The sequence below is a fragment of the Talpa europaea genome (genome assembly GCF_964194135.1).
Source record: "Talpa europaea genome assembly, chromosome: 12".
In the NCBI taxonomy this organism is placed as follows: Eukaryota; Metazoa; Chordata; class Mammalia; order Eulipotyphla; family Talpidae; genus Talpa; species Talpa europaea.
This window is the reverse complement of record NC_140079.1, coordinates 33,446,544-33,468,293: the sequence shown is the minus strand read 5'-3', so window position 1 is coordinate 33,468,293 and position 21,750 is coordinate 33,446,544. Positions and strand designations below refer to the sequence as shown.

The 21,750-nt window shown below is 39.9% G+C and overlaps 1 protein-coding gene across 2 annotated transcripts in view; it reads left to right on the top strand.

Moving 5' to 3' along the window:
* Window positions 1-18,077, top strand: part of ELMOD1 (ELMO domain containing 1) — a gene marked incomplete at both ends in the record, with an annotated part of 51,094 nt that extends 33,017 nt beyond the window's left edge. The window contains 5 exons of one of the 2 annotated variants that reach the window (XM_084249456.1): window positions 6,829-6,897; window positions 7,667-7,690; window positions 11,436-11,486; window positions 11,609-11,742; window positions 17,905-18,077. In XM_084249456.1, the coding sequence (XP_084105582.1) occupies window positions 6,829-6,897; window positions 7,667-7,690; window positions 11,436-11,486; window positions 11,609-11,742; window positions 17,905-18,077 (451 nt within the window). The remainder of the gene's footprint in view (window positions 1-6,828; window positions 6,898-7,666; window positions 7,691-11,435; window positions 11,487-11,608; window positions 11,743-17,904) is intronic. The other variant, XM_084249455.1, reaches the window with a different exon arrangement.
* Between the last annotated feature and the right edge of the window lie 3,673 nt (window positions 18,078-21,750).

Here is a 21,750-nt window from a genome sequence, read left to right as displayed (position 1 = left end):
GTGTTCATTAGGGAGATTGGCCTGTAGTTTTCCTTTTTTGTGTTGTCCTTGTTCGGTTTTGGTATTAGTGTAATGTTGCCTTCATAGAACGTGTTTGGTATTGTCCCTTCCTTCTCAAATTTTTGGAAGAGTTTGTGAAGGATAGGCACTAATTCGTCTCTGAATGTTTGGTAGAATTCATTTGTAAATCCATCAGGTCCTGGGCTTTTGTTTTTGGGGAGGTTTTTGATTACCATTTCAATTTTGCTAATTGTAATTGGTCTGTTTAGGTGTTCTATTTCTTCTTTATCTAGCTTTGGGTGATTGTAGAGTTGTAGGAATTTGTCCATCTCCTCTAGATTGTTAAACTTGTTTCCATATAACTGTTCATAGTAGTTACTGATTATTCTTTTGATTTCTGCTGTGTCCGTTGTGATTTCTCCTCTTTCATTGATGATCCTGTTTATTTGTGCTTTCTCCCTTTTTTCCTTTGTGAGCCTGGCTAGGGGTTTGTCTATTTTATTGATTTTTTCAAAGAACCAGCTCTTGGTTTCATTGATCTTTTGGATTGTTTTTTTAGTTTCAATTTCATTTATTTCTGCTTTGGTTTTTATTATTTCTTTTCTTCTACTGGTTTTGGGGTTTTTTTGTTGTTCTTTTTCTAGATCTTTGAGCTTCGAGATTAGGTTGTTTCTTTGAGTTCTTTCTTGTTTCTTGATGTGAGCTTCTATTGCTATATATTTTCCTCTTATTACTGCTTTTGCTGCATCCCATACATTTAGGATATTGGTGTCCTCCTTGTCGTTCAATTCAAAAAATTTTTTAATTTCCTCTTTGATCTCCTCATTAGTCCAGTGGTCTTCCAGTAGTGTGGTTTTTAATCTCCATGAGGTAGGAAAGTTCCTTGCCTTCTTTTTATGGTTTATTTCTAGTTTTATGCCTTCATGGTCAGAAAAGATGGTTGATATGATTTCAATCTTGGTGTATCTGTTGATGTTTGTCTTGTGCCCCAGTATGTGATCGATCCTGGAGAATGATCCGTGTGCGCTTGAGAAAAATGTGTACTCCGTTTTTTTGGGGTTTAGTGTTCTATAGATGTCTGTTAAGCCCAATTGCTCTAGGTCCTTATTTAGAGCTTTGGTTTCTTTACTTATTTTTTGTCTTGTTGATCTATCCATTGTTGATAGTGGTGTGTTGAAGTCTCCCACTACGTATGTGTTTTCTCTGATGTCTGTTTTCAGAGAGGACAACAGTTGTCTGATATATTTTGGTGCTCCTTCGTTTGGTGCGTATATGTTAATGAGTGTTATTTCTTCTTGAAGTATTGTCCCCTTGATCATAATGTAGTGACCATTGGGGTCTCTTTTTATCTTTGTGAGTTTGAAATCTGTTTTATCTGATATAAGTATAGCTGTTCCTGCTTTCTTTTTTGGTCCATTTGCTTGTAGGATTGTTTTCCATCCTTTAACATTGAGCCTATTTTTATCTTTTGTAGCTAAATGTGTTTCCTGGAGACAGCAAAAGGTTGGGTTTTGTTTCTTAATCCAGGCTGCAACTCTGTGTCTTTTTATTGAAGAGTTTAGTCCATTTACATTTAGAGTTAATATTGATATGTTAACATCTGTATTTGCCATTGTGTTTGTCTTTCCTTTGATTTTATTTACTTATTCTTTTAATAACTTTTTTGTTTTGGCCTTCTTTCATTGTTATTCATCCCTCTGAGGTTCTGGCTTTAGGACTCCTTGTAGTATTTTTTGGAGTGGGGGTTTAGTTGCAATGAAATTCCGGAGTTTCTGTTTGTCTGGGAAGGTCCATATTCTTTCTTCAAAGAGGAAGGAGAGCTTTGCGGGATAGAGTATTCTTGGTTGGCATCTGCTTTCTTGGAGTCTGTTGACTATGTCCCTCCACTCTCTCCTTGCCCGTAGTGTTTCTTCGGAGAAGTCTGATGTCAGCCTGATTGGCTTTCCTTTGAATGTTATCTGTTTCTTCCCTCTTGCCAGCTTCATTATTTTTTCCTTGTCCTGGATTCTTGGGAGCTTTACTATTATGTGTCTTGCTGTATTTTTTCTTTCGTCGTGGAAGTTTGGTGTTCTTCTTGCTTCTTGTATATCAATTTTCAGCTCCTTCTTCACATTTGGGAAGTTCTCTTCAATTATCTCTTTGAATATTTTCTCTGTTCCTACTTCTCTCTCTCTCCTTCTGGTATTCCTATAACTCTTATATTTCCTTTCCTCATGGAGTCAGATAGTTCCCGAAGTCTTTCTTCATTCTTTTTCCTTCGTGCTTCTCTTTCCTTTTCTGTTTTGGTTCTTTTTATTTCTGTGTCTTCAAGAGCACTTATTCGTTCTTCCATTTCATCAATTCTGCTTTCATTGCTTTTCCCAGAATTCTTTAGTTCTTCCACTAATTCTTTGATCTCCTGCATTTCTTTTACTTCCCTCTTTAGGGACTCAATTTCATTCTTCTGATCGTTGATTATTTTTCCCTTATCATTGTTTTCCTTTATGACTTCTGTCAGTTTTTTAATCACGGCAATTTTAAATTCTCTTTCTGGAAGGCTCAGAAGTTCTTCCAAGTTTCTGTCGTTGCAATCTGAGGGCTGGTTTTCTTTTTGTGGTGTGCTTTTTCTCTGGAGAGTTGCTAGGTTGCGTGTGGTTCTTCTCCTCCCTACTGTCTGTTTTCTAATTTGCCGTATGCGTTGGGACACTGTGTAGTTGGGACTGGCCGGCATCTTGGGTGAGCTTCTCTGCTCCCCTCTGGTTCCTCCAGGAGTCATCTGTCAGTTTCAAGCAGTCTTTATTGGAGAAAGGTCCCTGTCCTAAAATGTCGATGTGGGGACACACTCCCCTGTGCGCCTGGTCTGCCCCGTCGGTGGGTTCCTGCTCCCCCTCTGGGCTTGGACTGCAGGCCAGAGGGGGTCTGGCGTGGGCGAACTTCCCCCGCTCACCTCTGGCTCCTGAGGAAGCCTTCTGCAGGTAGTCTTTACTGAAGAAATGTCCCTGTTCTAAAATGGTGATGTGGGACACACTCCCTGCACGTCCGGTGTCAGGCACACTCTTCTGCGTGCCTGGTCTGCCCTGGCTGTGGGTGCTCGCTCTCCCTGTGGGCTCAGACTACTTGTTCGGAAGGGGCCAGGTGTGGGCTAACTCCCCAGCTGGCCACTAGCTCCTTCAGGAGCCTGTGCTGGCTTCAAGTCGCTAGGTGGCGCCAGAGATCTCTCCTAGAGCCCTTGGGGAGCTGATTTTCCACCCCGAGGGACAAGGAGCAGAGCGGGGATGGTAGGGTACACCTCAACGGCTTTGGGGTGCTGTGTCTGCCTTGTGCCCCACCATCGTGGGGAACCCACGCCCCTAATTTCGTGCCCTGGGTCTCAGTTCCAAAGCCCTCAGTTCCAGGACGCGGGCTGTAGCCCAGTTCAGTGGCGCGGGAATGGCGCCTTTTGCACCGCTCCCGTGCCTGGGCGCCTGGTTCCTGCTTACTCATGGAGGGACCTTCACCTCAGTGAGGACCTCCGAGCGTCTCCCCGCAAGCCTAGGTCGTCTCCCAAGCCTAGGTCGCAGGCGCGGGGACCTGGGCAGCCGCGATCCTGGTCTGCACTTGCTTTTCAAGCGCGCCGAGCGCGCCACTTTCCGCGCAAGCTTACCGGCAGCCTGGGCTGTGTGCGCGTCTCCCGGGGTCTTTGTTCTTCTCTAATGGCGCCCGGAGCCGTTCGCTCACCGCTGCGGTGAATCCTGCAGGGTTCGCCTCAGCTCCCGTTCACGGGGTGTGGTGGCTGCAATAGTTCCTTTCCACTCACAGTCCCACTTGCTGCGTCCGTTTTTCTTGTTGGCCGTTTTGGTTTGTTGTTTCCCTCGTCTCTGCCGGTCGGAGAGTGCCGCCTCTGTGGGCGGGGGAGGGGAGCAGGGTTCTGCGCTTCCCTCCCTTCTGGTCCTCTTTTATGGCCACTTTCTTCTTCGGGCAGTTTGCTGGAGTCACCCGTTTATCTTCCGTGTCCCAGTTCTCACCGGGACCTGCCGCTTTTCCTCCCTATTAACTTTTTTTAACGGGAGATCTTACTCGCAGCGTCTCCTCGCCGCCATGTTGCTCCGCCCCTTTTCTTAATAACTTTTTTTTTTGGCCTTCTTTCATTGTTATTCGTCCCTCTGAGGTTCTGGCTTTAGGACTCCTTGTAGTATTTTTTGGTTTGGGGGTTTAGTCATAATGAAATTCCAGAGTTTCTGTTTGTCTGAGAAGGTCCTTATTCTTTCTTCATAGAGGAAGGAGAGCTTTGCGGGATAGAGTATTCTTGGTTGGCATTTGTTTTCTTGGAGTCTGTTGACTGTGTCCCTCCACTCTCTCCTTGCCCATAGTGTTTTTTTGGAGAAGTCTGATGTCAGTCTGATTGGTTTTCCTTTGAATGTTATCTGTTTCTTCCCTCTTGTCAGCTTCATTATTTTTTCCTTGTCTTGGATTCTTGGGAGCTTTACTATTATGTGTCTTGCTGTATTTTTCCTTTCGTCATGGAAGTTTGGTGTTCTTCTTGCTTCTTGTATATCAATTTTCAGCTCCTTCTTCACGTTTGGGAAGTTCTCTTCAATTATTTCCTTGAATATTTTCTCTGTTCGTACGTCTCTCTCCTCTCCTTCTGCGATTCCTATAACTCTTATATTTCCTTTCCTCATGGAGTCAGATAGTTCCCAAAGTCTTTCTCTGGTCTTTTTCCTTCGTACTTCTCTTTCCTTTTCTGTTTTACTTCTTTTTATTTCTATGTCTTCAAGAGTACTTATTTGTTCTTCCATTTCATCTATTCTGCTTTCATTGCTTTTCCCAGAGTTCTTTAGCACCTCTGTTAATTCTTTGATCTCCTGCATTTCTTTTACTTCCCTCTTTAGGGACTCAGTTTCATCCTTCTGATCATTAATTATTTTTCCCTTATCATTGTTTTCCTTTATGACTTCTGTCAGTTTTTTAATCACGGCAATTTTAAATTCTCTTTTTGGAAGGCTCAGAAGTTCTTCCAAGTTACTGTCGTTGCAACCTGGTAGGTGGTTTTCTTTTTGTGGTGTGCTTTTTTCCTGAGGAGTTGCTGGGTTGCGTGTCGTTTTTCTATTCCCTACTGCCTGTTTTCTAATTTGCCATATACCTTGGGACACTGTGTTGCTGGTACTGGCCAGCATCTTGGGTGAACTTCCCAGCTCACCTCTGGTTCCGCTGGGAGCCTTCTGCCAGTTTCAAGCAGTCTCTACTGAAGAAAGGTCCCTGTTCTAAAATGGCGATGCGAGGGTTGCGCTCCCCTGCACGCCAGGTCTGCCCCGGAGATAGGTGCTTGCTCCCCTCTGGGCTCCGACTGCAGGCCAGAAGGGACCTGGCATGGGCAAGCCTCCCAGCTCACCTCTGGCTCCTCCGGGAGCCTCCTGCTGGTTTCAAGCAGTCTCTACTGAAGAAAGGTCCCTGTTCTAAAATGGCGATGTGGGGGATGCACTCCCCTGCGCGCCTGGTCTGCCCCGGCTGTGGGTGCCGCTCTGGTGGTGTATTTTTAAATTAGACCTTGAATTCAATCTTAATCATTGTTGATGTTACTCCATATTTCCCTTAGATGTTTGCCTTTATTTTAAATTATGGAAATTTAACTATCATCCATTCTTTTATTTTATATTTTAAACACTGCATCATTATGTAATGTGACTAAAAAAGAAGTTTTACTGACAAAAGTGATGTTTCAAATAAATAGGTAAAAGATGAGTTTTTGAATATAAGTAGAGCTGGGACAATTGGCTTTCCATTTAGAAAAAAGGTTAAAGTGAAATCCCTACCTCACCTCAATTCACAAACAGAATTTCAAAAACAAGTCTACAACTTTTAGGAGAAAATCTTTGGGATATATAAGCAAGTAGGGGCTCTTAAAAACACAAACAAAGGAAACATAAACTGTAAAAGAAGAATCAGTACTCTTAGTTTCATTTCACACAAAAAGAAGTAAAATCAACAACTCCCCTCATTTAAATGGAAAACGCCTGTAAGAGAACCCACCATAAACAAAGTAAACAAGCAAGACAGGAATCATCTGGATGATAAAGCTTCCAGATCCCATGTGTCATTCTCTGTAGGGCTTTTTGTCTTATTTATTTGAGGACATGCTTAGATATACTGGACCAAGAACTATGAGCAGAGAAAACCTAGCTGGCCAACAAAAATATAAAAAATAAGACTTGTCCCTGTTAACAATCATGGCATTTACATTTATGCAAAAATATATCACACACCCAACCAAATAATGTATGTGATAGTTTTCTCTTGTAATTGTTTTTATGTAATACACTTTGATGATGTATTTTGGGGGATGCGTAAACTTTTTTTATTAGACTTAATTGCCCCTTACTCCTGAGAAGAGATTTTTTTAAAAAGCGTCTCTGTGCTCCATAAGCTATTTTCCATTCATCTAGAATTGATATATGCCATGAATAGTGTCCAAGTAAAGTACACTTGAAAGGCAGCCTCCTCCCCTCATGGGTCTGTCCACTCACTGCCCTTGGCTGTTACAGCCCCTCACCATGTCCCTTCTTCCAGGTTCCCATCCTCTGAGGGGTCTCAACCCAACCCCTCATTATAACTCTTCCTCATAAGAATATCATTGACTTTCTGGGGAAATGGCTAAGAGCATAATTAAATTTTCAAACCTAAATCTATGTAGATTTAACTGATACTGTATTTGGAAAATTCTACTATGAAAACCAGTTGATACTCTGAAAAAAGATAGAACCTTATGCTGGCCTCCATTACTGAATCCCAAATGCCCCCAATGGGTTAAAATGAATGTGCCCCTCCAGCCCCCCGCCATGGAGTAATGATGTCCTTTCCCTCCGCCTGCAGGTATTTTGCGGAAAGGGATGCTTCAGCAGCTCAACAGGTCCTCTCAGACTCTCTTCATCCCAAATGCAGGTAACTGTAGAAAATCAAAGACAGACTAGGCTTTATGGGTCAGGTAGAATTAGTTTCATCTCCTACCTGATGTGTAGGAGCATCAGCCCACCAGAAGCAAGGCCACAGAGCTCCTCCTTGAGTCAGAAGACAGACAATAACCTGATGGTGTCACTCATATGTGGAATATAAAGAAACAAAGCAAATGAGCAGACAAAACCAAACCAAAACTAACCCTTGAAATCTAACTGCAGAACTGAGGCTACCACAGCTGGTGGGGAGCAAAAAAGGGGGTGGGGGTTACTGGACTAGGGTGGACGACTGTGGTGCATTAGTGGTAAATGTGGTGTGGTAACATGTCTGAAGAGATGTGAACCTGTACCCCTGAGACATATACAGTGTTGTAAGTTAATTACCGTAAAATAATTTAATGATATAAAAAACAAAACCAGAAAGCTCTTTCAAACAAGCCCTTCTGACAAACACTGTGGGTTAAAACTTCAGGTACAAATTTATTTGGGGATTTAAGATGCAAAGAGGCACTGTTCCAGTGAAATGTGGCTTTTTCTGGGGAGGTTGGGGGCGTGGGTATGTACAGAGGAAAGCAGAATCTGGAAGGAGTTTAGAGACAAGGAGCAGCATCGGAAGCCTAGGAGTGGGGAAGAAGTTATGATGTGAGGGGTCAACTGAGCAAGTCTGGAGTTGCTGAAACTTTTTCTTAATCTAGATTTTAAATTATTTGCATTTTCATTTATCTTTCTAAATTTTTTCTTTAACTGATTACATGAAGTGATATCATTAAAGAGGAAATAAGGTATTTTTCTTTGCTTTTGTGTTTTGTTGCTTTTATTTTATCTTAAACTAAGTATGGGTAAACACTTTTAATATAAATTCATGGAAAATTTTTCAAAAAGCAAACATTTCCCAACTTATTACCTAAGATAACTAACTCTACTGCATTTTAGTAAAGAAAATTTGTTATTTTGCAGTTTGATTTTGTATCACCTTTTTCTCTTCAGCTTGGTAAATTCATTGTTGTTGTGCATGTTTGCTACATAAATCCAAAATTTTATCATATTAATTAATTTTATCATAATTAATTTTATCATACTAATCTCAATATTCAAAAATAGGTTGACTTTGGGTACCCCCTGCCACCATATTATTATACTTAACTCTAGCTTCACTTGGTTAAGGTTCATTAAATTGAATTATACTTTTATATATTATATAGATTTCTATATTATAAATATACATTTATATAACATATATATCCGTATATATGTTTTATATGTATAAATTATATAAATGTAAATTTATAAGTTTATATCTTTTATAGATTAAATTTTCATTTTTTAACTTTATTTACTTTAAGAAAAACACTTATAATCACTTGCCTCTTTTTTGATAGATAGTTAAAGCAAAGCTGTTTTAATTTTTAGCATTTTGTGTTTTCTGAATTGCCTATTTCTATAATGCAAAGAGTCTAAACCCACTCTAATTATTGGCTGAAGAAAATAAATATAATAGAGAAAATTTTTGAAAAATTGGCATTTCCTAGAGAAGCATCATCCAGAAGACTTCAACCCTAATGGTCCTTGGAAAGTGACAATATGCTTAAAATATTTTCTGATTATCCATGCAAAGAAGATTAATTTTGTCTATGAGCCATTCCCAAAGAAAGGCTTTATAGTTTTATGTCCCATGTCAGCTGTCAGAGAGGAGGTATGTGAGGATTTGTGTAATTACTCTGAAACCTGCTTGGGGCGTGTGTGTGTGTGTGTGTGTGTGTGTGTGTGTGTGTGTGTGTGTGTAAATAACGTGTAGCCAAAGCTTAGGCTCCATCCCTCAAGCTATAATAAAACCAACTGGATGAAGTTCAAGTACTAATTACTTCAAATTGATGATAAATGCCACTAAATACAAATCAGAATGTTTTTAAAATTCATCTGTCCTTCACCAATGTCTGTTGATTGGCTGATGCAATTGGCAATTGCACAGGTTCTGTCTGGCCCTGAGTATTTCGGATGTTCAAATCAGAGAAGCCAGCATGTAGTAAGGAAAACTCCTTCCTGTCTGTCCTTCAGCAAGCATCACACATTATTACACTTGTGAACATCCACTGTTGAGTCTAAAAGTCAAATAAAAGATAAAAATAGATTAAAGTTTAAAAGGAGAATTTTGTCTGTTAGGTTTTTTTGTCTATTTGTTTGGGGTTTATTTGTTTGGTGTGTGTGTTTGGGCCAGGATATCCTATAAGTAATAAAATGAGTGGAAGTTGTTTGGCCTTTTCTTATATTTCCAATGCAGAGAGAGATTTAATTTAACAAATATAGACAGGTCTTACCCTAAGACTGCTGGCCTGTGCCTATGCAGGTGTCTCTTTTTCCTAATAAACCTGCCCTTTCAAAATGCAGCCTTTGCCTATCTGTGTCTATGCTGATGTCTTTTTAATTAATAAAATTTCCTTGTAAAAAAATAGACACAGCTGGGCCTCCCTCGTGGCTCAGGCGGTTGAGCGCCGCACTCTGAAGCTCTCCGCAGCCTCTGCAGCGCGGGTTCGATCCCGGCCAGCCAGTGAGAATCCCACATGGTGCGCAGACCTCTCCTGTCTCGCCCGCTGCTCCCCTCAGCAATGTTTCGTCAGTCTGCCTGTTCTGTTCCCTGCTCTGTCTCTGGTGAATCCTTTTGCCTTCTTGCGCATCTGGCCTGTACCCCAGCTCTTGTATAAAAATAAATAAATCTTTAAAAAAAATAGACACTATGTATTTATAAAGATCTGTTGAAGGGAAAGTAGGTGCTTGCAAATTCATTTATATAGTTTCTTAATTTTCATACCTAACTCATTTTAGTTTGGATCTGAGCTTTTTCAGGTAAAATCCTCTTTGGCTGGTTGGTTGTTAGTTGACTGTTGCACTTTAAAAAGAAGTGGATGTTTTGGGTTTTGTTTTTTTTTTTTTGCTTTTTTTTTTAAAGATTTATTTATTTATGCATACAAGAACTGGGGTACAGGCCAGAGGTGTCAGGGAGGGGGGATGCGGGGGTGAGAGGATTCACCGGAGACAGAGCAGGGAGCAGAACAGGCAGACTTACTGAAATACACTGCTGAGGGGAGCAGCGTGCGAGGCAGGAGAGGTCTGCTGCACTATGTGTGTAGTACCCTGGCCAGCCGAGGAATCAAACTCATGCTGCAGAGGCTGTGGATAGCTTCACAGTGCTGTGCTTAACCTCTTGCACCACCAGGGAGGCCCGAGTGGTTGTTTTAATATGAATACAGGTAGTGACTGTGAATTATAGCCAGTCATGTAGAAGCATCACATCTTTGTGTCTGTGCTGTGTCTCCTGTGTGTCTTGTAGTATAGCGTGTGCAGTGTATTTATAGAGAATGCTCCTTTTTCCACTTAGGTGGAAGCTGAATGTTTGGATAACTCTAGTTAATTTTTTTTTAAGATTTATTTATTTATTTATTTATGCAAGCACTGGGTACAGTCAGAAGCGCGGGAGGGTGAGAGAATTCACCAGAGTCAGAGCAGGGAGCAGAACAGGCAGAAGGACCGAAGTACACTGCTGAGGGGAGCAGCGGGTGGCAGGAGAGGTCTGCTCACCATGTGGGACCCTCCTCCAGTGGCCAGGGAGCAGTCAGGGATCAAACCGGCCCTGCAGAGACTGCGGGCAGCTTCGCAACCCAGCGCTCACCCTCTGCACCACTGGGGAGGCCCTCTAGTTAATTTTTTATTTAATTCAAATGCTAGCCCCAGTTTTCGTGTAAAATGCTGAGTGAAAGTTACATCAACCATAAAGAAGAATGGAACTTGGTTCCTGCCTAGGAGATGTTGGCAAGATGGAGAGGGGATAAGTTAGCATCTCCAAAATAGAATGCCAGGCAGTAGTATTTCCAGAGCATATTTATGACAGAGCCCTTTCTTTCATCAGTCATATCCAGACGCTCTCATGATAAAACAGATTAAAGTGGAATTGCTGTGGTTTATCTGTTTTAGCTTAGTCAAGAAATACTTAGCATTTGTTAAAACAGAAATTTTAAAATCTTTATATCTTCTCTCCCTTCCCTTCTTTCCCTCCCTCCCTCCCTCCTTTCCTTTCTTTCACTTATTCAATCATTTTGTTATCAGTGAACATTTATTTGGCATCTCTTGTGTTCTAGACTTCACACATGAGTAGCATAAATGCCATGAAGTAAAACCAGATGTAATGCAGTGAGGAACCATGAGAACAAGGCAGCATCTAGAGAGAGCAAGCAGGCAGGTTTCATGGAAGAAGTACCAGATAATGATAGCTGTGTAATATTCTCTTAGTGTTTGGCCCTTATGACTGTCTCCCACTGCTGTGCAAACGTGAAAGGGGACTAAGTAGCGTTAAATGTTCTTTAATAATTTTAGTTCTCATTTCCATATAACTTGTATTTTGGCATTTTAATTAATAGCATTTAAAAAGATTAGTAGTTGAGTTATAGACATATCTGCATCTGCATACTTTTAACATAAACATTATTAAGAACAAGTACCAATTAGACAATAAATCTTGTTTATTCACTCATGTAGCAAATTCAGCAAAGCAGAATGGGAGAAGAAAAGGATGGATAAAGCAATTGGGTGAGTGTGGAATTTCATATATAAAGGTGGTGAGTCTGAATCAGAACTAGAACAAAGATCATCATTTTTCAAAATGCTAATTTCCTGTGACAGACATAAGTTCTGTGGTTTTCACTTTACAGGTACTCGTTTGCCATTGTGGGCATCAATATAACTGATCTGGCATATAATCTCCTGGTGAGCGGAGCTCTGAAAACTCATTTCTACAACATCGCCCCAGAAGCTCCAACATTGTCTCATTTCCAACAGACGTTCTGTAAGTGTCCTGTTGCTTAAGTATTGATAAAAGTTTCTATAGGTCAATGTAGACAAGGGTCAGAGCTGAGAGAGGTTTGTGATTTGGCTACTTTGGGATCTAAACTTCCTGCTTTGGTTTTGATTTTCTTGTTGGATGGATGGATGGATGAGAGACTAAAATATTGGATGACATCCTTTGTGGGAGAAGGAATCATTTTGGGAATTCTTATATCTGAATGCTAAGAGTGCCAGTAAAAATAACAATGAGGCTAAGCAGAGGAAATCACAGAGATAAATCAAGAAAAATACACAGAACTAAAGCATGAGTGTTCATATGTAGCTAGTAACCAGGAAGCATGGTACAATAAAATAGACTTACTCCAAGGTACATATCATTATGAAATCTTATGACACTGGATTAAGATGATCTTAAAAATTTCCAGAGATATCATAAAAAATTGGGAACCAGGGTGATATCATACTTCTTAACAACATCTTTGTATTCTAGCGTAGTGAAATTAGATATTTAAACATTAAAAAGTTTTATAAATCTAAAGGAATGTGTTTTCCAATTTAGAATTCTAAGGAAATTTAGAATTCTAAATTTAACTAAATTTCCAATTTAGAATTTAAGGGAATGTGATTTCCAATTTAGAATTCTATACCCATTCAAACTTAACAATTAAGTGTGGCAGTTGAGTAAAGACATTTAAAGGCATTGTCTTAAACATTTCACCTTCTTGTGCCTTTATTAAGAAGTTCCTGAAGAATATGTTTCCATAAAATAATAGAGTAATCTTGGAAGGAATAAGTGGGCTCTAGAAAGCAGGTAATCTGCTACAGGAGAGAATTGAAGGTGGAGACAGACCAAGATGATATCTATGCAATAGGATGAGAATAATAAAACCAGTTTTCAGCAAATCAGAAGGCTCAGGGAGAAGACTCTGAAGGATGTGACTTTGTTGAAATGCTGACCATATTTCAATAGATGGAGGGATACTAGCATGCTTAGGTTATAGTTTAGGATTACATTAAGTGGAAACTAAACAAATGAAGAGGAAAGTTATTAATACTAGAGAAAAAAAATTGTTACAAAATATGTGTTAATGTGGTTGAGATGGATAAAAGAGAACTAATGCCTTATCTTCTACAAAAGGAAGTGTTTAAAAATCAAATATGGAAAGCATGTTACTAAAAGCTATGAAGGTCAGTAATCAAAAGAATCAGCTGTAAGAGTTGAAATGTGACTTTAGAAAAGCAGGGATTAGGGCAGTAGGTGTTGCTGGGTATTTTTGTTTGTTGCAGCAAAAAGTTGTTAAACTATTTAAATAGTATGCCTGTAAAACAAAAAAAATTAAAAAGTAAATATAAAAGCACATGCATTTTATGATTTGTCAGTGGAATATGTAAGTTCTTTGTGTTTGTTATTATAGCTCCTACTTTGGTGATGAGATGATTATATTTTTCCTGTAACAACTCTGATATCTCCAGCAGATTTAATGAGATTTTACTATACACCAGATACTATGCTAAGGAAGAAACATATCTATACAAAAAATTAAAAGGTAGTGGGAATGATATTATGATTGAGGAAATAAAGATATTGTTTTTTTAAAAAAAAAACTAAGACAGCCTATGAATGTTACAGTTCACTCAGCCCAAAAGTCAAGGAAAATTTCCCAAAGCAGTGCCACTTTCAATGAGACCTAAAGGGTGAGTGGCAAGAAATAAAGCAACATGGTCTAGTGGTCCAACCAGAGGGAGTGGATGGGCAAGGCCCCAAGACAAAGGACTTGGAAGAGCCAAGGAATGGAGCCTGGATTGGAAGGGAGGGACTGGAGATGACAGCAGTAAGAGCAAGGGCAGATGATGGCTCGGGGGTATCTTGAAGAGTTTTGTAAGCCAATTGAAAAACATAAATGTGAATAAGACCTTTTTGTATATTTCCCAAGCCCTTGTCCTGGCCCTATTCTGTATTGACCATGCTCTTTAGGGAAACAAGAAGTTGTTTTAAGGGAAAATAGAATGAGATTAGTCTTTTAGGCATACAAAGATGAGTTCTCTTTGGGAACCTCAGGTGGAACTGCATAGTAGGCATGTTAATGTACTACTCTGAAGGTTTGGACTTATTATACTGATGAGAAAACCAGAATCACACTGTGGGAAGCTCTCCCAGGACAAATCAAAGTTAGAATCATAGCTGTTTGTTTTGTTCACCTCTGTCTCCTCAGCACAGAGCCTGGTACAATAGACATTGAATATCTCTCTATTGAAGGAAGGGCTGGATAGAGGGATTGTGGGAGTGAGGAGATAAATGGATGGGTGGGAGGCTAAAATAGAAAATGATGTCCTTTGTGGGAGAGTCTAGTTTCTCTGGAAAAATTTAGACTTGGCCTGAATTGATAGGTTTCCAAGGACCCTAGTGAGTAGGCAGGCAATAGGAGCATTTCTTACCCAAGGCCCTCACCAGGTTTTGGAAACAAGAGCAATCCCCTATAGATTAAGATATCAGCAGAGGGACTCTGGTCTCTTTAGAAGAAGCAAGATGTGCCCTGGATTGATTGTTCCTTCATCCAATATGGTCAGCTCTGCACGTCTCCTCTGTAGTTCTCTTGCAATTACCTGAGTCCTGGCATATGTCTCTGCTGTCTAATAACTGAATGCACTGAAGCAAAACCAAGACACATTCAAGCAACAACAAATATGCCACATGGTTGGGCTGCAACAAATATGCCAAGTTAGTATTCAAAACATATATTTCATTTAGGGGAAAGCATACAAGGTTATAATAGCTCTATCCTTCTGACTTTACAGTATTATTCAGTCAACATTGCACTGCCATGGCAGAATGCTATAAAAATCACATCCAATCTAAAGCTCCACTGAGCATCCAGTTCCAGTGAAATGGAGTAAAGTTAGGTGTCAGGAATTGAAGGAAAGTACAAAGTCAGAAGAGCAGAAAGAATTCTCTTTTCTGTGACCTTCAAAGAAGAACATATTCAGTAGAAATAAGAATGTACAGAGGAAGAGTGTACACTGGAAAAAACAACTGGTACAACAGTGGAAAGTGTGCTGCTTTTGGTCTTGGCTTACAGCTTTGGGTTGTAATGGTGTGATTGATTGTACTCCGATCTAGTGTTTATCTGTGCCTCATTCCCTCACTGCAAAATGGAGGTGTATTTGCATCACCTATCCCACAGAGCTGCTGTAAGAATTAAAGGAGAGACTGCAGTGATAGCCTGGTCTCCTCTAAGTCTGTTTTCCCTTTTTCTTTGCCCCCACCCTCACTTCCATAGCTAACCAACCAACAGATGGAATTGTTAACCCAGGTCTCTCTTTCTAAGAGCCCAAGGACTGGGAAACAGTGGGACTTTACCTTTTTCTTGCATCCTCAGTAACTAATACTGTATTGGTTACATATTTGTTAATTGGTAGATGGATCCACTGACCAAGTGACAGTGGATTTTGAACACTGTGCCATTTTATATAAGTGAGTGGAGTTTTCAGATTATAACTCATACCCTGGGAGCCAAACAGCATTTGAGAATTTTGAGTATAATCATGTCACATGGTCTCTATTTTCCTGATGGGATAGAGAAAGAAAGTCTCAGGAAATCTGCTCATAAGCTTGACAACATGACTTTTTCAGCCTTAAGGAGAAGGATCCTGAGAACGGAGTTGGGAACCACTTCTACCCTTGTTCTAATTTGTCTGTTAAAACTTTCAAAATGTTTTTCTGTAATTGTAAGGTAGAAGGACAGGGAAACCAAGTGGATCCACATTCTTGTAGAATTCTGTGCTCTACTTGATCACCTTTAGAGTGAGCCGCTGATATATCTGCACATTGTAGAAAACTATGCTTTTAAGTACCTTGTGGAAAGGAAATTCTTCATTAAAAGATGCTTTTCCACAATGTCTGTTTATCATTGTCAATATGAGTTTGAGTAAAGATCTTACCACTCATAACATGCTATTAAGGTATTTTTAATTCATCACAGATGCTTTTAATTCACAGCTTTGGAAACTTGGTTCTATAGACAAGAGAGCTCAGTGTATATATTTGAACTCAGAGACCACGTCAGGAAAAATATGTGTATGCTATATAGTAAGGAAAGAAGAAATTATAAACACTCAGATTCTGCAGTTAGAACCATAAAAATTATAACATTTAGAAAGAAGTCAAGAGAATTGAAAAAGAGCGCCTCTGCTAAACTTCAGTGACAGGAGTCGTCTTTCTGAATTGCAGAGAGTGAATCTGGAAGGGCAGGCACATTTAACAGGGGCTCCACACCATTCCTGGGACACTTCAGTAGTTTATTCAGTCACTGGGATGACTAGATGGTTGAATTCTTTTGAGTGAATAGGATACTGAGATTAGAAGAAGCAGGTTCTTTTAGGCACCCTCCAATACACCAGGATGATAAACAGATGCCCCATGGTGGATAAGTGGTGAGGAATTGGGATGCTTAAGCTGATAGAGATAAGCTTAGAGAATAAAGGTCACTTCAGACACTTGAGTTGGAGAAGGACTGAATAAATTCCATGAAATACAGGTAACATTTTTTGACCCCTTAGGAGGAAGAACCTCTTGGGAATCAAGTTATTCCTCCATGGACCTGGGTTAAGTCAGCGTTTCCAGGACAGTTCAAGGCAGACAGGCCTCGGGGAATGCAAACATGGGATGGAGCAGAGACAGAGAGAATGGCTCCTGGGATCACTGATCTACTAACCTGGGGTCTTGCTGATGGGGTCAGGTCCCTTAATAGTGGTTGCGGGTCATGTAGGGCTTGTGGAGCCCAGAGGTTATATGGTGAGGAGGTTTTGTGGCTCCATCAGAGGTGATCAAAACAGCCACATCATCAGTTAATACATATGGACCCAAAGTCAATTCAGTCCTAAAAGAAATGGAATAGTCAACCCAAAAGAACTGGAAAATAAATTATTTTATTACTGCTAATGGTTGTACCTTCATCCTTAACAATGTTGTGAGGCAAGTAATTAGAGAAGTGTTTGTAGACGTGAACCAACACCTGAGTGGGGAGGAAGATTGCGTCTCATTTTTTCTTATAGTGCAATATGATCAATAATTTTAAAATATCTGCTTATGGAACTATGTTGAAGGTTTTCCTCTCAGTAGCTTTTCTCCAGAAAAACCAAACCTGTTGAATTTTTTTTTAACTACTAGAAGCAAGTATGTTTGTGGCAAACTCTCTTTCCATGCCCCCATCACCTCTGCTGCTCACACTGTCCCATGGAGGTGATAGAGCTGGGATTCAAACCAGGTTTCTGGCTCAAACTTTTTGCTGTTAATTATTCTGTTTCCTTCTATTGTTAAGACAAAAAAAAAAAAAACCACTTGTGTAATGTTTGGTGTTTGGTTTCCTTTTTGTTAACTAAGATTCCGTAAATAATTTTTTCTACATATCTAGAGATATGTGGTGTTGCAATGGGTTTACTACATACAAATATCCAGTGTTGTCTTTTTTACAAATTTTTCACATTTCGGCTCTTATGTGTGGTAGAGGGAAGGAGAAAGGTGGGCAACCAGAACACCATGAATAGGTTCTGTATCAAATCTTAACATTGGTTCCAGAAATTTACCCAATCCAAATCATTCATAGGTAACATTTTTAAGTCATAGAAGTATTGGAAAATGAAATTATGCATCAGAGCAAAGTCTTATTAATAATTTCATGTCATTTAATGACCAGTCCAAGTTGTTCAGACGTGATTCATAACTGATGATCTCATAATAGTTCATCAGAACACATTTGTTTAACTTGTCAAGTTAATTGAAAACTCCAGTCAAATCAAATATTGGAGTAATGTAGAAAATTCAGACCATCCTGTTAATTTAATGAGGAAGAGAAAGATGAAGCAGTCATTGTCAGCCTCTCAGAATATGTTCCCAAATGTGGCTCACATTTAAAAGATTGCAGGATTGATTTTTCTTCCTGCTTGAGAAGAGTCAGAATAATTTCAGAACCAATTGCAAATATCTTGCAGATTGGTTAACTTTTACTGCACAGATTTTAAAGAATCATCTTAAACAATAGTACCGGCTGTGTTTTGATCTCTTCTTTGATCTCCTTGCTATAGCATCTTTTGGCATTCTGGGTGAGTTCGAATGTGATTAGGGACCATTCTTCCTTCTGCGTTATCACTGTCTTATCTCCAACAGGCTATTTGATGCATGAGTTTCATAAGTTTTGGATTGAAGAAGACCCCATGGACATAATGGAATTTAATCGTGTGCGGGAGAAATTCCGCAAGAGGATCATAAAACAGCTGCAGAACCCAAACATGGCACTGTGCCCACACTTTGCTGCCTCAGAAGGTTTACTCAACATGTAGTCGCCCACGCTGGTTTAATGGACCCCCCTAGAACACTGCCTCATTGTTGTGTTAGATCTCTGCTTAGGTCCCAGCTCACTGAATGCACACAGCGGTTGTATGCATGGCTTTTGGTGCAGTATTTTCATCTTTTGGTCGTAATTACCAGATCCCCAGATACCACTATTTCTGGAGTATCTGCCATCCTGTAACTGCTCATATTGTGGCATTATGCAGTGTTACATCTTGCCTTGACACCCAGGTATGGAAAGAGTTTTCTATTTTTTTAGATTGTTTTCCTTCCCCTCATCATTCAGCATTAAAGAACTGTATTTCTCTAGCTGTATTTTGTATGTAAGAGATTGAGCTGAATCTTGTTCTGTGAAAGCCTTTTAATTTATTGATAGGTTCCATCACTACCACTGCTAGCTTTTCAAGCCAGGTTCATGCTTGGACCACATTCCAATAAAGTATCAGACTTTAAGATAATAAAGACAGACACATGATAAGCCAAACCATTCCAGCAGACAGCTGTGCTTCATAAAAATGTAATAAAAATGTAACGAGGCTTATAGGGAGCAATGTGGGTAGGTGCTGTTTTTGTTTGAAGTACCCCAGAATTATATTGTAGTTTATACCTCTTTCCTCCCCCATTGCAATCGTGTCAGAGTCATTGGATAACAAATAACTTTATTTCCATAATTTCACTAGCTTGGATGCCTAAATATGTTAGCCATGCTTGGAGCCTCAGAAAAGGAGTAAGCATACTTCCCAAGCTGCAAAAGGTTTTTCACTGCCTGCCTCTGGTTAAACTCAGAGCCGCCCCCAGCACTGTTCTGATCCAGGCATCTCTGCTTGGGGAACTGAGTGCTGACTGCTTTGCTTTCTCTCTCAAGATGCAACATTAAAAAACAATCTGCAAGAAAATGTGTTGCAAGAGAGGAACCTCAGCTATGATGTTCTTCAATACTCCTTGGAATTGCTGACCTTGTCTTGTATCCATGGGAGAAGTAAATGGCTTGAAGGAGGAAAAAATCCAATCATTCCAAAACCGCTAAACATCATTGAAAAACCATGATTTTATTTGGAATTATGATTGTAGTCTGTTGAATAGTATTTACCATGGCATTTCATACCCATGGTATTTTATACCTTCTGACTATCGATTTTAGTATTACTAGACATTTGTGTAATCAACTGCTTATTTATCTGAATTTTGAGTACTGCCTAACTGTCAGTTATATGAATAAAGTACATGTCATTCTACTCTAACATAGTGTGGATTTCATTGTAATATTTAAGCTCCTACAGCTTTGGAATATGCAAATATGTGAGTGGGTAGAATGTCAAAGACAGACAACCTGGACTTGCATCTAAATCACACCATCATTCTGAGTCACCAGGTGTAAATTAGTGTGTCATGTCTGAGAGACTTCTTTCATTTAACTAAACTTGAAGGCCTAGTGGTGCTTTAATCATGGTATAAGAGCCAACTTTTTCTTTCTAACACCCTGCAAGGCCTGGTTTGTTTACTGCCAGCAGCTGATAAAAGCGTCAGCTGCTGACTGTGTCCTGGTTCATTTGAGCTCCCCTGGGGTTTTTCTATCCTTTTCTTTACATCCGGGTATCAAGGGCAACATTTTGCATTGAGTCCATGACAACCTGGTGCCCTTTCTTAGGGATCTACCCAGTAATGACAAGAATAGACATTTCCCTCCAGAGGAAGTGAGAACTCGTCAACCTGGTAAATGGCCTGTCTCGGGAGCTCTGAATTTCTACCACAGCCACAGCTGCCATGGAAAAGGGTGTTATTCTGCAGGCAGTGCAGCCTTTGTCAGGACAAGTGTGCATTGTCGCTTCCTATCCACCTCCCTGGGCTACTGACATGGCTAGATAGTATATGGCATTTACACCAGCTCACGTCTGTTCTGTTCAGGTAGAGATAATTGATGGTAACAAAGCTGGGAGTTTTCCCTCTGGCTCCTTGCATGATTTCTCTGTTGAACATGGCTACACAATTTTAGGAGGAACAAACTCTGCCAGCTCCCTCTAGTTCTGAGTATTATTAGATTTCGTGTTCACACCTCTTTGGGAAAGATGCATTCTACCCAGTAGCTTGAAGTGAGGTGAGAAAAAGAAGAGAGTTCAAAAGCATAATAATGTGTGATGTGTGTGTTTCCCTTGAGCGTTCTTCACTTGCCTGTACTCTTCCGCTGAACAAGGATGGACCGATTAAAATGTAAATGATACAGCAAGCCAAAACCCAGTCCAGTCTGCACCTCTACGAGAAAACTCTTTCAGGCATTCTTTCTGAAAATTATGATTTCAACCTGACTTTGCTTCTCACAAGTCTTGTTATGTACTGAAAAAATATTCTTTGCTTGGTCGCCCACCATCTCATCTATTTGAAATGAAGTTTAAATATATACCAACCCTAAAAGATAAGATGACCTTACAATGTATCTTTCAAATCCAAACACTTTAGAGAGAAAGAGGGTGTTGTTAATTTCTTTAGGACTACAGGATTGAGGAAACTGAGATGGTAGGTGACTAAGAACAAGAGACAAACATAAATGGGGTGGTCCATAGACAATTCGACAAATGCAACTGAATTCCTCACTGGCCTGTGGCAGGAGAAATACATAAGCAGGACATAGACATTTGAGATCTAGGATATGACACAAGGACCCATCAGAGGTATGACCTTGGTCTGAGCTCCATTGCAGCTGAATAATCTGGGCTATAAAACCTGGCAGTCAAACTCCATGTCCACAATAAACACATGGGATCAAATCTAAACCGAATGGAATGAGAAGGGAATCAGAGTTGGTGTAGTGTGGGACCAGGGATGGGAGATGAGAGAGGGACACAGACAAAAAGGAAAGGGTCTGCTAGGCCTACGGCCACACCTAGGAAACTCTGAGACCCTAGAAACACATGTTCTCTCTAAACCATGCCTCTCACACCTCAGCTCAGCCTAAATAACTGCTCTAAACTAGAAAAAAAAAAGGTAGAAAAATCACACCTAAGTATAACATCAAGTCCTAGAGGATGAGAGAGTCTGGTATGGGTTTCATTTCAGAGCGAACAGTGAGTGCCTGCACCTTTTACAGGATTGTGCAAATCCTTCCTTACAATGTTTTATCTTCTCCTCTACATCCAAAGTGACATTTTTTGCTTGTTTATTTTTTTAGACAAACAGGCTAAGAGAATTTAAATATATTAGAGAAAAAAACACAATGAGTTATCACCCCACACTTGACAGAATGGCTATTATCAAAAAGACAAAAAATTAGCAAGTGTTGACAAGATTTTGGAGAAAGGGGGGCCCTTGTGCACACTTGGTGAGAATGTAAATTAGTGCAGCCACTGTGGAAAACAGTATGGATGTTCCTCAAATATTAAAAGCAACAATATCATATGATCCAGCAATTTCACTTCTGGATCATATTCAAAGAAAATGAAAACACTCAAAAGAGACCTGTATTTATTCAAAGAAAATGAAAACACTCAAAATATATCTATACCTGCTCCCCAGGTTTATTGCAGCAGCATTTAAAACAGCCAAGACATGGAAGCAACCTAATTGGTTGGATGTTGGGATAAAGAAAACGGGGTATGTATATACAATGGGATAGCACTCAGTCATAAAAAGGAAAGACATTTTGCCATTTGTGACATGGATGGTCCTTGA